At 47.6% G+C, this 14,206-nt stretch overlaps 2 protein-coding genes across 2 annotated transcripts; both read right to left on the reverse strand.

Annotated features, from left to right (window-relative positions):
• Positions 1–1,326: 1,326 nt before the first annotated feature.
• LOC123170764 (pentatricopeptide repeat-containing protein At4g02750) lies at positions 1,327–4,916 on the reverse strand. The gene is made up of 3 exons (XM_044588535.1): positions 2,371–4,916; positions 2,196–2,264; positions 1,327–1,966 (listed from the first exon to the last, which is right to left on the reverse strand). Exon 1 carries the CDS (start codon positions 4,914–4,916, stop codon positions 2,526–2,528), a length of 2,391 nt encoding a protein of 796 aa, XP_044444470.1. The 3' UTR covers positions 1,327–1,966; positions 2,196–2,264; positions 2,371–2,525.
• A 2,442-nt stretch (positions 4,917–7,358) lies between these two features.
• LOC123164387 (palmitoyl-acyl carrier protein thioesterase, chloroplastic) lies at positions 7,359–12,235 on the reverse strand. Its single transcript, XM_044581831.1, has 7 exons — positions 11,892–12,235; positions 10,579–11,133; positions 10,330–10,463; positions 8,882–8,995; positions 8,602–8,788; positions 8,432–8,500; positions 7,359–8,221 (listed from the first exon to the last, which is right to left on the reverse strand). Exons 2-7 carry the CDS (start codon positions 11,086–11,088, stop codon positions 7,955–7,957), a joined length of 1,281 nt encoding a protein of 426 aa, XP_044437766.1. The 5' UTR covers positions 11,089–11,133; positions 11,892–12,235; the 3' UTR covers positions 7,359–7,954.
• Between the last annotated feature and the right edge of the window lie 1,971 nt (positions 12,236–14,206).

The following is a 14,206-nucleotide window of genomic DNA, read 5'->3' on the forward strand; positions in this document are numbered from 1 at the left end:
CTTTGTTGCGTTGCAGCATAAGCGTCGTTGCAACGGTTTGTCGATGGCAACGGCCGCTCCTGGCCCAGTTTCTATCTGGATCGGATGGCGGGGACGCGTCCGATCGAACGGCTATCGAGGCGACTTAAAATTGGCAGAAATAAGCTGACTTATTTGTAGCATCCGCCAAACAAATAGCACCAAATGGTCGCTACTGCTGAAAGACTGGTCGCTCAAAAAAATCAGAAAATCCCAAAAACGCAAAAGTTCAAAAAAAATTCGGGAACTCAGAAAAGTTCATGCATTTGACAAAAATCAAAAAAGTTCACGATTTGGAAAAAAAGTTTCCACGAATATGGAAAAAAAGTTCATGAATTCAAAAAAAGTTCATCGATAATGAAAACAAGTTCAAATTATTTTTAAAGTTCAATAATTTTATAAAACTTCATCAGTTTTGAAAAGGAGTTAAAAATTTGGAAAAAAAGTCCATCGATTATGATAAAAAGTCATCAATTTTGAGAAAAAAACATCGATTTTGGAATTAGTTCACAAACTTTTAATAATATCTCATCAATTTGGAAAAAACATAAATTTTGAAAAAAGATCATGAACTTTAACAAAGATTTCATCAGTTTTGGAAAAGAGTTATTCAATTTTATTAAATGTTTCATCGCATTTGAAAATAATTTGTGCATTTTGAAAAGTAAATATAAAAAAGGAAAAGGAAATAATACAGAAAATAGAAAATAGAAAAGAAAAAGAACAAAAGAAAACGGGTCCAGGAAAAACCAAAATAAATTAAAAAAGCAAACAAACCGGCCGGGAAACTTCCCAAAACCGGAAGGGGTCTCTCCCGTGGCACGCATAGATGGGTCGGCCCAGGTAAGACTCTTCAGCTCTAGTTAATAAATTGCACGTTAACGGGAGCTGAAGGCGTCAAATAGGAAATGCCACGTCAATGATCCGGGAAATTGTTGGAAATTGAGCGAGCGCCCTTCTATACAAGAGGATACACGCAACAACTGCTGCGTGAGTTTTCTGTCGGGTGCGAGTTTACAAAGCTTGCGGCAGACTTGTAGTCAGCACGTGTCGCTCCTATGGTTCCCTTCTCATTTTCTCCTAGCCACCATGCATCATACAGTAGGACCCATACAGTAATACTCCCTCCGTCCGAAAAAGGATGTCCCGTGCGTAATACAGTGCTTATTTTGTAAAAAGGCCCGCGTACACTCAAAAGCTATGAAAAAAGGTCCCCGTCTCCTTCCTTCGTCCCCCGACCGTCGCCCCCCGCCATCCCGCGGCCGGCAACTGACGTGAAACAAATGTTCTGCCATCAGGTATATAAATAGTAAAAGCGAAAAAAAGAGTCCCGCCACCTACTAAAATACTGACATCTCAGACTCACCAAGTTGTCAACGTAGTAAATAAACAAGTGAATTAAACAAGAAAAGGCTGTCACCGACAATTTCTTTTTTTTTTAGGTCGAGCAAATATAAACTGGGCTTGGCCTGCCCAGCCTAGTACAAAGAGCAGCTAAAAGAAGAGTACCAAAAGGTTGAGAGCCAGCTTCCCGCAAAGAAAAAAAAAGGTCCAGGGTCTTCCATCAGGCGAAGATCTTCTCCGGTGAGCGCTGCGGCATGGACTTCCCTGGTGAAGCTTTGCTTCGCCCGAGCCTTAAAGCTGCGCCCTGCCATGTAGCTTGCGACGGTGACCGTCGCATTCCCTGTGCTCAGCCGGACAGTCATCATGATCCTTGCTGCTGAACAGTGTTGCCGGTGTGGAGGGCAGAGGCCATTCAGTGGATGCCACACAGATTGGCTGGGTATTTTTTGCAGACTCGGTTACATCCCACAGGCACCGCTGCTCGGAAATGCAGGGATGGAACTGAACATGTCTTGGCCTGCACCACGCCTTCCACCCTCTGCTGACCAAACTCTTATTAAGCTGGTTGAAAGGTTTCTGCTTTGGCAAAATTTGCGCCGTATTCCTGGAAGAAGAGAAACAACAAGCCAAGCACTGAAACTCTGGAGGGCAAGACATCAATTTCTTGTTAATAATTAAGTTGAGATAGTGTTTCATGGAGCTTTTTTGAACATAATTAACAAGGAAGCTATTCTATACCGATCAACTCAAAAAAAAAATGGTTGCACAGGTAGTCTACCTCTAAATGATGGCACACATTATATGTACAAGCATGCAATCCGATTGAATCATACCTGACAGATGTGTTTCATGCTTCCAGGTTCACCTATCCACCAAGAGTCTGTCCTGAACTTTCAGACGTTCTACATAAGATGTGTAAACAAAAAGTTGTATCATCAGAACAATGACTTAGATGCCAAAGTGAAGGTAGTTATATGTGATACAAGAGTAGTTTTTATAGAATTTTACCTGTTTGGTGGAAAATGTCCATATAAATGATCACAGGCTGCACCGTGGATATTGTCGTATATACCAGCTGTGCCTCACTGTATACAGCATAGTGTTTTGGTACCAGACTGACCCACCGTTGGAAAAATACAACAGCAGTGAATCATGCTGGGACACTAAATCCAGCTATAACCAACTTCTTTCTCAGTGGCAGTTCTCCTAATTTGACTTCTTAGACTATCAATGACGCCCCATCTATTTGTTGATCCATGTACACTGATGAGGTGCAGATAAGGCATTTTAGCAGAAGGATTTATGGCGATTAACTGACTTGCTGCATGCTCTGCCAACTTATCATTGCCACTCAATCTGCAGCTACTCAAGAGAGAGGTCCATATTGCTGAATCAGGTTCAAATGGCATTGACTTAACTAACCCTTCGGCCTCCTCAACCATGCCTCTCCTACAAAATAGATCAACCATGCAAGCATAGTGCGTTATATTAGGCACAATTCCATGATCGCGCGTCATCGTGTCAAAGAAATGTCTTGCTTCCTCTAAAAGACTCATGTGGTTACATGCAGACAGTACACCAAGAAATGTGATATCATTGGGATCAACTTGTGCCCTCTTCATATTCTCGAACATTTCAATAGCATTTTCACCAAGGCTACTGAATGCAAATCCATGAATTATTGTATTCCATGTAACCACATCTCTCTTAATCATCTGATCAAAAATATTTTGGGCTGTAACCATTTCGCCACATTTGCAATATAGGCTAATGAGTGAATTCTGAATTGGTAAACATAACTCGAGTCCAAGCTTGATAGTTGCGGCATGAAACTGCTGACCATGAACAATCATAGAATAGTGTGCAAAACAGCTTATGAGGCTAGAAACAACTGACTCGCTTGGGCGCACATATGTTAATAGCATTTTCTTGTACATCCCAATTGCATCATCAGTTAAACCATTTTGAGCGAGCCCAGTAATTAAACAGCTCCAAGTTACTGAATCACGAGAAGGTGATTCATTGAAGAGCCTGTAAGCTTCAGTAGCCTCGCCTTGATGAAGAAAACCAGCTATCATCACATTATAAGTGACAACAGTCCTTTTGTTCATCCTATGGAAAAGGTCCAGTGCATCATCCAGATATCCTTCTTTCATGTATCCAAAGAGTAAAGATGTGCAAGACATTACATCTGTTTGGGGCATACTATAAAACATATCCCGTGCTTTATCTAGCATTCCGTTGTCTACAAACCATGACATCAAAGCAGTAGCTGCTTCCACGTTCTTCTCAGGCATCCTTGAGTATAACTCAGTAGCATCAGTAATTCTTCCATCTCTGATATAGCCATTAATCATCGAGTTCCACGAGACCTTATCTCTTTCAGTCATGGAATCAAAAAGTTCTCTAGCCTCATCAATCTTGTCTGCATAAATATAGCCACATATGATGGCATTCCATGAACCGACATGCTTTCTGTCCATTTTATCAAACTCCAATTGTGCTTCATCCATGTCCAAGGAGTTACAGTACATCGCAACTAATGATGCCTCGATAATCAGGTCAAGAACAAATCCACACTTCACAGAAAACCCATGAATGCATCTACCTCCTCCGATACTTTTCAGACCAGCATACGCATTCACAACCTTAACTAGAACTGCATTTGTCATTTCCTCCCCATTCCGCATCAATCTTCTGAACAGTTCAACTGCCTCTCTGAATCGCTGATGGTGGACAAGCCCTCCTATCATGACACACCACGACACAGAATTCTTCACGGGCATCGAGTCAAACAGCTCCAACGCCAGCTCCACCTCGTGCACCGTAACATAGCCCTTTACCATGGCCGTCCAGGACACGACATTGCGACCGGGCATCTCATCGAAAACCCTGCGGGCGTCTGCTACCCGATGGTTCATCACGAGGCCTGATAGAAGAGCATTCCACAAGGCCACATTTGGCGTGTCGACGTCATCAAAGACTCGCTGCAGGCAACCGAAAACCCCACAGTTGGCGTACAGGGTGACGAGAGAGGCGCCCACGAACACATTACCCGTGGAGCAGGACTTGAGCGCGAGGCCATGGACGCATCGCCCCAGCTCCAGAGCCTCCAGCCGCGCGACGGCGGACAGCACGGTGGAGAAGGAGGTGTGGTCCGGCCGGAGCCCGCGACGCCTCAACTCCAGGAAGGCGTATGCAGCCTCCTGGTGCGCGCCCTCCCGCGCGTGCGCGGCCATGAGGGAGTTCCAGGACACCACGTCGCGCCGCGGCATTCCGTCGAACACCTCTCGAGCAGCGCCCGGCCTGCCGGCCCTCAGGTGGGCGCCCATCAGCCTGTTCCCGGAAGCGATGCCCTTGTCGTGGGAGCAGCCACAGAGCGCGCGCGCCGCGTCCGCCAGCGACTTGGGAGGCCGGGAGTCCACCGTTCCGAAGACGCCGGCGCGCCGCGCCGTGACACGCATGCCGAAGAAGCTCCCGCGGCGCTGGTAGGAGGCGCGAATAGCAGTGTGCTCCTTTTTTTGGAGGAACAGCTTCGTAAAACAGCTCTTCATGGGCCGCGCCACGAACATGTAATGTTTTTTCTTTTTAATATAAGTATATCAAAATTTCTATATATTATCTACAAAATTTATAAATCAGATTTAAAATAGAAAGTGTTATGTGTTCACATATATGCGATAATAAATGTTCCTATATTTGAAAACAGTTGCTCACAAAATTAGAAAACCGATGTTCACATGTGTGAAAAAAATTGCTCTATATACTTCAGAAAAGCCATTCATGGAATGAAAAGCTGTGAACTGGATTTCCGCGGATAACAGCATGAATGTGGAGGAGATGCAAGCCTCATGACAGGCCACAAGGTTGGACCCGATATTGCAAAAGTCGGGCATGCGACTTACCTTTGTATGTGCTTGACGGGTGGCTCTGTGCTAGTTTCCATCAAATAAAAAATGGTTTATTACTCTCGGCTTCGGCGTTAAAGATGCACAGAAGATACTGAAAATTCGAGCATGCCAGGGTGACTTCTACCTTTTTGCCTTTTTACTGACCTGTAGGTGATGCCCACAGCCCACCTAAGATGATCGCGGAGTTGGATGAGGAAGAAATAAGCCGGGAACAAAATGTTTGCCTTCTCCAAAGAAAAAAAGCATACAAATATTTTGTTTTAACCATGCATAAGAACCGCATGTGGTCTATCAGGGAGAAGGAAAACCGGGGAAAAACCCCAAGGAGTACAGAATACACGACCAGATGATTTGAAGGAGAACCTCGGCAAACTCTTCCAGACACACAGACAAGGAAAGGAAAGAAAGAAAAACAAAGATTTTTATCCGATGAATCAATCAACTTCCTAGTAGGAAAAAAAAATTCCCTTCAGGAATACCTTGGAGGCAAAGAGGCCCTAAATTCACACCAAGAAGTACACAGGCATGTAAAAACTTGAGGGGGGGCTGTAATTGCGTGGAGTTTATTACGTGCCCGCTGTTGGATCCGATGCAAAATTAAACGTCGCTTGGCTTCCCTGCCTTGCGCATGCCAGCCAGGTGAGGGGATCCCGATCCGTGATGGCGCGGTACTGTGGTTGCTGGTGCCTTGATGAGGATGCGTGGAGGAGGGAGCAGAGCAGGGGACACTGTGGCCGACGGCAACGTACCGCGAACTGTACGTACGTGACCGTGAGTGCGCCATCGATGCCATGCCATGTGCGCACACACACACGCTGACACGCACCTCACCAGCGTCGCGACTCGCGAGAGGCCACGATCGGCGTACATGGCCGCATCATCGATGCGTGAATTGAAGGCAGGCAGCCCCAAACCCAAACCAGCCCAGCAGCCCTGCCTGCCACCGCCCGCCCCAGCAGCAGTCGATGGAGAGGACGGCCAACGGTGCCGCCCGCCCGATCCGATCCGATCGTACGGGTCGAGTCGGCCGAGCCGAGGGAGGGGCCGGGGCGTCCTCCCTTCATTCTTCAATGATGACACCTACGTGCGTGCGTACGTTGATGCCCTCCACTCCACTGTGCATCCCCATGCCGCCGGAGTGCCGGGCACTGGTCACCCATAAAACCCTCCGGCATCGCCATCGAGTCCACCATAAACTCCTCCGTCGTCCCAGTAGGCCAGCACGGGGGGGCTCCGGCCGGCTCCATCATCAAGGAGGTTAGGTTCCTTCCACCGGCAGGCCCGGCACGGCGGCTGGTGGGCCGTGATGGGTCATGGGCGCGCGCCGGGCGGTCAAGGTCGGGTTCGGGTTTGGGTCTGTTTGTTGCTGGCATGACACGACGGGCCAGGCACACCAAGTGCGGGCGGGCGGGTTTCCTTGAGCAGTTGGTCGGTCTGCGGCGTCGCCTGCGCACCTAACGCCAGCTGTTATCATCCCACACAGGCGGCTGCCAAAGTGGCATGCCCCAACACATCTGTTTGCTGGTGATGATTCCGCACCAACACATCCGGGCACGCAGTGCCTGACCCAATGCGCGCCCGCCGCTGCATGCCATTGTTCACGGCCGGTAAGGGAATCTACCTAGGGGTACCAGCTGCCGCCGCTGCGTCAAATCCGACGTCCAACCTGCGTGCTACGAACCACCACTCATGAGAGCGGCATTGCACATGGGAGCTTCAGTTTTTTTTTCCCCCGAAAAAGAGACTAGGAACGCAGTCTTCACGTCTCCACCTCCCAGTCACGCACAGCAAGGAGCTGTGCTGTGGTCGTGCCTTCTTGTTCACCAATCAAAGCAGCATCGCAGCGACCAAACGCCAGCCAGAGCCAGGCAAGAGACAATCCTCCGGAAATTCACTGCGCCAGCTGCGCACTCTGAGACAACTTCAACCGACACCCCACAAGAAAGAGCCCGTCTTCTATCCCTCAAAAAAAAAAAAAACGAGCCCGTCTCCTCGGAGTAGCGAGCACAACATAACTAGGGTCAAGAAATAAAGCCCAGAGTAAAATCATTTGACAGAAACAACGACGGACCATTTTCAAGCATGGGAGGAAACGCAGGAGAGCTGCGCTGCGATTCGATTCAACCAACAAGACAAGAGAAGAGAGGGGGGTACTAGGTAGGAATGTACAAATCATCAGGCTGTTACAAGGGATAGGATTTCGCCTCCACACACACATCTGGGCTAACTTAGTACACAAATTATTTATCCATTTCGCTCGGCATCCAAACACATGTCAAAAAACACAAACAATCCCAGCCGCCGCTGCCTGCATTCTTCCTTCTTCACCAGTCAGCTCAAATCACTATCACCACACACAAGCCCCTGCCTTGTCCCATAGTCGAAATTCCACCATTCTCCATCCTCCAAATTACTGAAGTACCACCAGTGAAGCTCCTCGTTCCACCCAAGGCTCTCAAATTCCACCATCTTCTCCCAAAACAGTTTGAACAAGCTGCCACCATGTTCGTTGCAGTCCCCGAATCAGAATGTGTGTGTGGCATATAAGATGCAGGTTGGGCTATGCGGCTTGGCTTATCCCCGGCACAAAATAATTCCTTCAATCAACCATTTATCCCCGGCAAGATTAGATTTTGCATCCCATAAGAACCCATGCTTGCCGTATTTAACATCTGAAGCGGTTATGCACTCTCGACCGGGAACAACCCAAGGTTTCCTTCGCCATGCGCTCGCTTTGGCCGCCACGTTGTATGAGCCTTGACCACATCCGCTCCAGACTCCAGCTGGAGCAGATGGTCGCACTGGATGGCAGAGTCTGGGCTGCCATCCACGCATTCACCCGAAACGTTGGTAAGTGACTGCAGCACGCTATCACGGCAACACTCCTTCCTGTAATCCAGTGTCATGCTTGCAAGCTCATGCTTTTCCAGTATGGAAATCGGAGCACTCTGAAAAGGGAATAAATAAAGCTCAGGAATCTTAAGCAGCCTTAAGATGATGATTGGGAATGAGAACAATCATGTCTACTTTATGAAACACCAGACCTGATGCTCCACAATAATAGATGCATGAATCGTCTGGTGGTACCAGCAGAGTTCATGTATTCGGATAGCCACAACATTTTGACCAAACACTAGAGAATGGGGAAAATAAATTACCTCAAGGATCCATCCAATATACTTCACATTGTTCACATGTTGGTTCACGTCAAGGTCGCCCCACTTGGGCTGTTGAGGATGAAGGAGTTCCCATAAGAAATAGAAATATTATGGATGACACAGAGACACCAAACTGAGTGATGGTAATTAAGAATATCTAACTGACTTACAGTAAGCCCCTTCCTTATGAACTGCTTGTTGGCAGGGTCCACAACTTTGTTCCTTGGCTTAGCCAACTTTTCACCCTGCTCCTCTGTTATGGCGGAACGATCGTTAAAGTGCGGGCCTATTTCACCTCTAACTTCATCTGGCATTTTTGAAAGTCTTCTAGTGGTCTTATTCATCATAACCCAAACACTGCAAACAAGTGTCAAATGGGAAGCACAATTAACAGACGAAAAAGATGCTACAAACAGCACGAGTCAAAATGCAAACACATGGAATCCAAACCTTGTAGCTTTCAAGATTGTTCTGCCCGAATTGTAGTCACGGATATGCCAATCTCGACGCATTCCATTTTTTCCAGCAGAAGCCACCCATGTGTCAACTTGGACCATATCTTCCCTAAAATTTAGCACATGAAAATTATACTAGGTCATTTTTCAGCCTATAAAACAGCAAGTAAAGCTACAGAACAACTAGAAAGCTACAAACTGAAATTGCTTTTCCTTTTCCGCAAACTTAAGATTCAACCTCTTATCAATTCAACAAATGATCGTTGCTGACATCAAAGGAAAACTGTAGTATCAGGTACACAGACTAATAAAAGTATTTAAGAAAAATTATGCCAATCTAGATCAGGAGTTTCGTCGTTTGGCAGCCCACAGCACTAATTGCATACGAACAAGTCATTTAATCCAGCAATAAAGGCAACTTTCTGATCTCCTGAGGCCCGGCCTCTTTTAATACGAATAACGAAGGACAAATGGGCCAGCACCACTTAATTTAGTAGCTTCGAGCATTTAAATACGTGGTCTTATCAATCAAACTAGATTCCTCTACCTTGCACACGGAGACACAAGAAAAAGATGATCGTTTATTCATCAAAAAGCAAAATCTACGTCTGTTACACTCAAGTGGAACGATCGATCTAAGGTGTTCCACACGTGAAACATACTCTGTGAGCAGAACTTCTGATTGCTAAAGAAGCATTCTAAATTCTAGCAAAAGCGAAGCAACAATCTAACACATCTGTGTAGGACAACAGAATCAGAAACATAGAGGGGGGAGTTTTTCATGTAGGATGATAAGCAGTACACATGAGCTTCTGATTGATAAAACAATCATTATAAATTCTAGCAGGAACTAAGCCTGCACTGCTGACATTATTTTTCATGGCATACATAAAATAGTCCTTAACTTGTATTGCCATTCCATAAATCGTCACTGTTTTAGCAATCGATGTGGTAAATAAGACCACAAAGTTGAGCATAACTAGGACATGATGTGTTGTTTGTACTAAAAAAGTGGGCTTAGAGCATGTTTGAGTGGTGCATAATCTCTCCAAATATATTGCCTGTACTTAACTATGGATTTCTCATAGTATGACGTAAGGCCAACTTAGTTATAAGAAACTTTTAATGGTTAATATGACAACCAACGGAAGTTCATATTGACAAACTCAAAAGGCAATTTTTGTACAATGTTATGATGCTAAATAGGAAAGAAATAAGACTAACTCCAGGTTAGCTAAAATAAGATGCAAGATACAAGTATGACTTCAAAATGTGTACCAAAAAACATGAGGAAAAAAAACTACTCCGGTGAAAGGGTGCACATCTATAAAGAATGCACATGAATAATTCAAGCTAGGAATTTGACTGGAAGTCTGAAAGTGAGAAAAAGAGAGAAGATTTGCCAGGAAAATGACATCAACAATTATGGCTTGCAGAAAGTACCATGAGGGATAATGCTCTACAAGAAGCTGAATTTTGCTGACAACCCAGATCAAGTTCCGTTTACTCATCTCAGGAGTAGCACCAAAACCATCTCCAAGGAGACCAGCAGTTTTCACATGGTTAAGAGCTGTTTCCTGCCAAAATTCAACTGGTTTTAGACGACTGGTGTGAACTGATGGCATCAATAGTGAAACGAGAAAAAAAATGAAAGGAATAAAAAATGGAAGCTGCATCCTGTCATTGTCTCACCTGTAAATGATTCATTAACGTCTCTATAGAAGCTGTACGATCTGCACCAATCTCGTAGGACCTAATCAAGAAGTTCTGCCTAAACACCAGCCCATCCTGGATTATTCTACCAAAGCCAAATGTGTCAACAAGCATGTCAGGTCTCTTGGGCTTCCAATCAAGCATGGTCCACTGCTTCTCTGCGGCCAGGAAGATGGTCGTGACAGCTGCAAGAAGCATGCTCCAGTCTGGCAGTTGGTTATAGAACGTCTTTGAGGAAGTGTAAGGCACTGTATCCTCCTTGTCTGAGCCTGTAGTCTTGAGGTTAACCTTAGAGCCATTGACCTTAGGAAGTGCTTGGGCCCGAGCCTTGACTTGCATGGACGCGGGAGGCGTGTTCGGCTTTGCAACCATCCCACGGACACTCAAAGACTCAGGTAATTCACCAGACATGTTCTTGGAGCCTCTGGCGGATGCAGCCGGGGAAGACCCCGGCGTGGGGAAGAACCCCGAGGCGACAGACCCCGCCATAACAGAGCCCTACTACAGCTTCAGGAACCAAGATTAAGCTCCAACCTGAAGGAAGAACGAACAAAAGGATGAGCAACAGGATTTATACATACCCACAATAGCTACGCCTGATTTCCCTCGTGGAGGAGAGCAGAAAGGAGACGAAATAAAATGTGACAGAACAACAACATTCACAAATAACAAAAGATTCCATGCAAAATTGAGATATATGAGGAACCGGATCCCGCTGTTCCTCATTTGGGGAAAAGGATAGGGAGCCTTAAATTTGCCCCATTCGAATCAATTTTCCAAACCTCCAACGACCAGACCCCGGAGACGGTCAGAGTCGTTGTTGACATCCAAACATCGTTTGTCATTGGGACCATGTTTGTAACCGAATTTACCATAACATAATAATCGCAAAACAAATGTCCCCTTCTCCTTGGAGCGCAACGGGGGAATCGACCCCAGAACGGGGACTTGTCCGCCGCTCGACCCCTATCCATGCCCACCCGTCCGTCCGTCCGTTCCACCCAAAACAAATCTAGAAAACATTACTAGTACATTGCCCCCAAATCCAACGCAGCCCGCACGAACCCTATCGCAGGAACCGAGGCGGAACGGGCCAAAACCGCGTTGTCGCATCGGGAAAAAAAATTCCCCCACCGCAAGGGGATGACGAGGATGCGGTCCGCCAGATCTGCCAAGGGAGCCCCATCGGGGCCAAAATGCGGAGCCCGTAACGGAGTCCCCGACGAAGGCGCCCGCCGCCAGATCGCCCGGGGAGGAGGAGCGAGGAGGAGGAGGAGGGGGAGGGGACTCACCGCGAGCGCGCGCTGCGCTGCCGCCGCCTCCGCGGGACGGACGAGGCCGGACCTGACGCAGACCCGCCGCCGGCTCCGGCGGCGCTCGGCTCCGCTCGGCGCGCCGGGAGAGGCGAGGTTGGTGGCGCCGCGCTGGGAGGGGGGCGCGAGGGTGGTGGGGGGATTCGTGTGGTCTCCGCTGCTTCCTCTACCTCGCCACCTCACACACCACGAGAAGGAGAGAGAAAAGAAAAGGGATAGCGAGCGAGAGAGAGAGAGTCGGGGGCAGATGAGTTTTTTCCTCTCTCCCTTTGTTTGCGATGCGAGGCGGCCACGACGGGAGGGGAGGGAGGAAGCAGAGCCGTTAGCGCTCCCGTCCCGTCCCGGGTCGCCGTATAAATACGCGGCCCCGCGTACGGCTGGCTCACGGCACGGGCCCGTATGCCTTGCGCTGGCGCTGCGAAAGGACGTGCGTGCCCCTCGGTGCGGTCCGACCGGCAGCGGTGGGGCCCCGGGCCGCGCCCTTTTTCTCCTTCTCCTTCTCGTAGCTGTCCGATGGTTCCTGCACCGCACGAGCCTCCAATCAGCACGCGAATGGAAAACGGTGGGTTGAGAAAGCAAGGCTTCTCCCGGGACTCAGACAGCTCACGCGACCGTGACGAAAATTGCTACGCCGCGAAAATTGCAAATAGTTTAGAGAAGGCCACTGCGAATCAAATCACTGTAAGCATTTTTTTACAAAAATCTCGATGAGTAAGATCGATGTTGTCCTGCTATAATTCCTCTGGTTATTTCTCTGCTCTATCTGCACTCGCCCTTCCTCCCCCTTCCAACTCCGACGGCTTCGACCGCGGTGAGACAAGGGGGAGGGAAGCCGGCGGCTTGTGACTTGCATGTTCGTCATCCGATAGCCGAGATCAAGTCGAGCTCTTCCATTTTCTCTCTTGCTGGTCCACTTGGTCGCTTCGCTTGATTGAGTAGATGAGCAATGCTGCAAGCTTTCGGTGCTAGATTACCTATGATGATTTGGTGCGATCTAGTTTTGTTTCCTTACACGTCGTTTACGCGAGCCCTAAATCTAGAGAATTTTGGCAATTTAGACCACCTACACGCGCCGCGGAGCAGGCATTTTTTTTGCCAATTCCACTCAGATGTGGTCCTTTCTGACATCACACTTGCGTAGGCGGTCGAAACTACCCAAAAATCAAGCCTAGATGGGCATTTACGCAAGCTTGTAATTTATTTGTCGGTTATCGCCTTTTAGTGTTGTATTTATTGATGATCTGCAAAAAGAATATGCCTTCTTCTTTTCTCGACGGTTCATAAATAAAGACGATTGGACGCCTGGTGGCAAACACATTTTCTTTCTTCGTGAGGAAGAAAAGAAAGCGATCTCGGCCAAGCTAGTCTAGCCTTGTGTCGTCTACACTCCGCCGTCGACTTCTTGGTCGTAGGTGGTGAGGGGTGTCGTCGGATCCGCACGTGTCAATCGTGTAGCTTTAGCTTTTAGGCCCTAGTAGCTTATGCTTTAGGTCATTCGACATATGGACTTCGATGACGGTGATGGCGACCATAAATAAAGAAGCTCCAGATCCTTTCCCGACGAGGTGATCAATTCTATGGGCGAGGATGGATTTGGAAACTAGTCTGTTCAAGTGAGGATGGCGTGGGGACGACGACATCCTTGTGGTGGACTTGTGTCCTCGGGCTCCGTCGTTGCGATGGTGTTTGCTTCAGTGCCGTCACGAAGCTTGGAAGGTAGTCCAGGAGTGGATGCAGATTGTGGTATGCATCGACGACATCTGGAAGATGGTGGACCATGTGCTAGATTTGTGTGTTTCGTGGCTACTGGGTGTGGTTCCCTCCTCCGAAGTTTTAGTCAAGCAGGGGGTGCTAGATCAGTCTTTGGTAAGCTACTTTGGAGTAAACTTGATCATACCCTGGACCGGGCTTGAAAAAGACCGAAGTGCAAATCCTAAGCCCAAGCCCGAAAGTATGTGCTTTCTCAAGCCCAAAAGCCCAGCCCAAATGCAAGCCTGACCCAAATGCAGTTTTTCAGACTACTCACGTGTAAGCCTGAAACGAAGCCCAAAAGCCCGGCCCAAATGCAGTTTTTCAGTCTACTCACGTGTAAGCCTGACATGAAGCTCGAAAGCCCAGCCCGAAATGCAGTTTTTCAGTCTACTCACGTGTAAGCCTGACATGAAGCCCAAAAGCCCGGCCTGAAATGCAGTTTTTCAGTCTACTCGCGTTTAAGCCTGCCCCGAAAATGGTGAGAAATGAAAGCCGAGCTCGGCCTAAATATTATTTCGAACAAGCATCGCCAGAAATCCTGA

The sequence above is a fragment of the Triticum aestivum genome, chromosome 7D, assembly GCF_018294505.1.
Source record: "Triticum aestivum cultivar Chinese Spring chromosome 7D, IWGSC CS RefSeq v2.1, whole genome shotgun sequence".
NCBI lineage: Eukaryota > Viridiplantae > Streptophyta > Magnoliopsida > Poales > Poaceae > Triticum > Triticum aestivum.

Coding starts and splice junctions, on each gene's coding strand:
- LOC123170764 (XM_044588535.1), bottom strand. CDS start 4,916: ATGAAGAGCTGTTTTACGAAGCTGTTCCTCCAAAAAAAGGAGCACACT.
- LOC123164387 (XM_044581831.1), bottom strand. CDS start 11,088: ATGGCGGGGTCTGTCGCCTCGGGGTTCTTCCCCACGCCGGGGTCTTCC. Junction 8,996..10,329: donor GTAGAGCATTATCCCTCATG/GTACTTTCTGCA, acceptor GCTAAATTTTAG/GGAAGATATGGTCCAAGTTG. Junction 8,501..8,601: donor TCATAAGGAAGGGGCTTACT/GTAAGTCAGTTA, acceptor CATCCTCAACAG/CCCAAGTGGGGCGACCTTGA.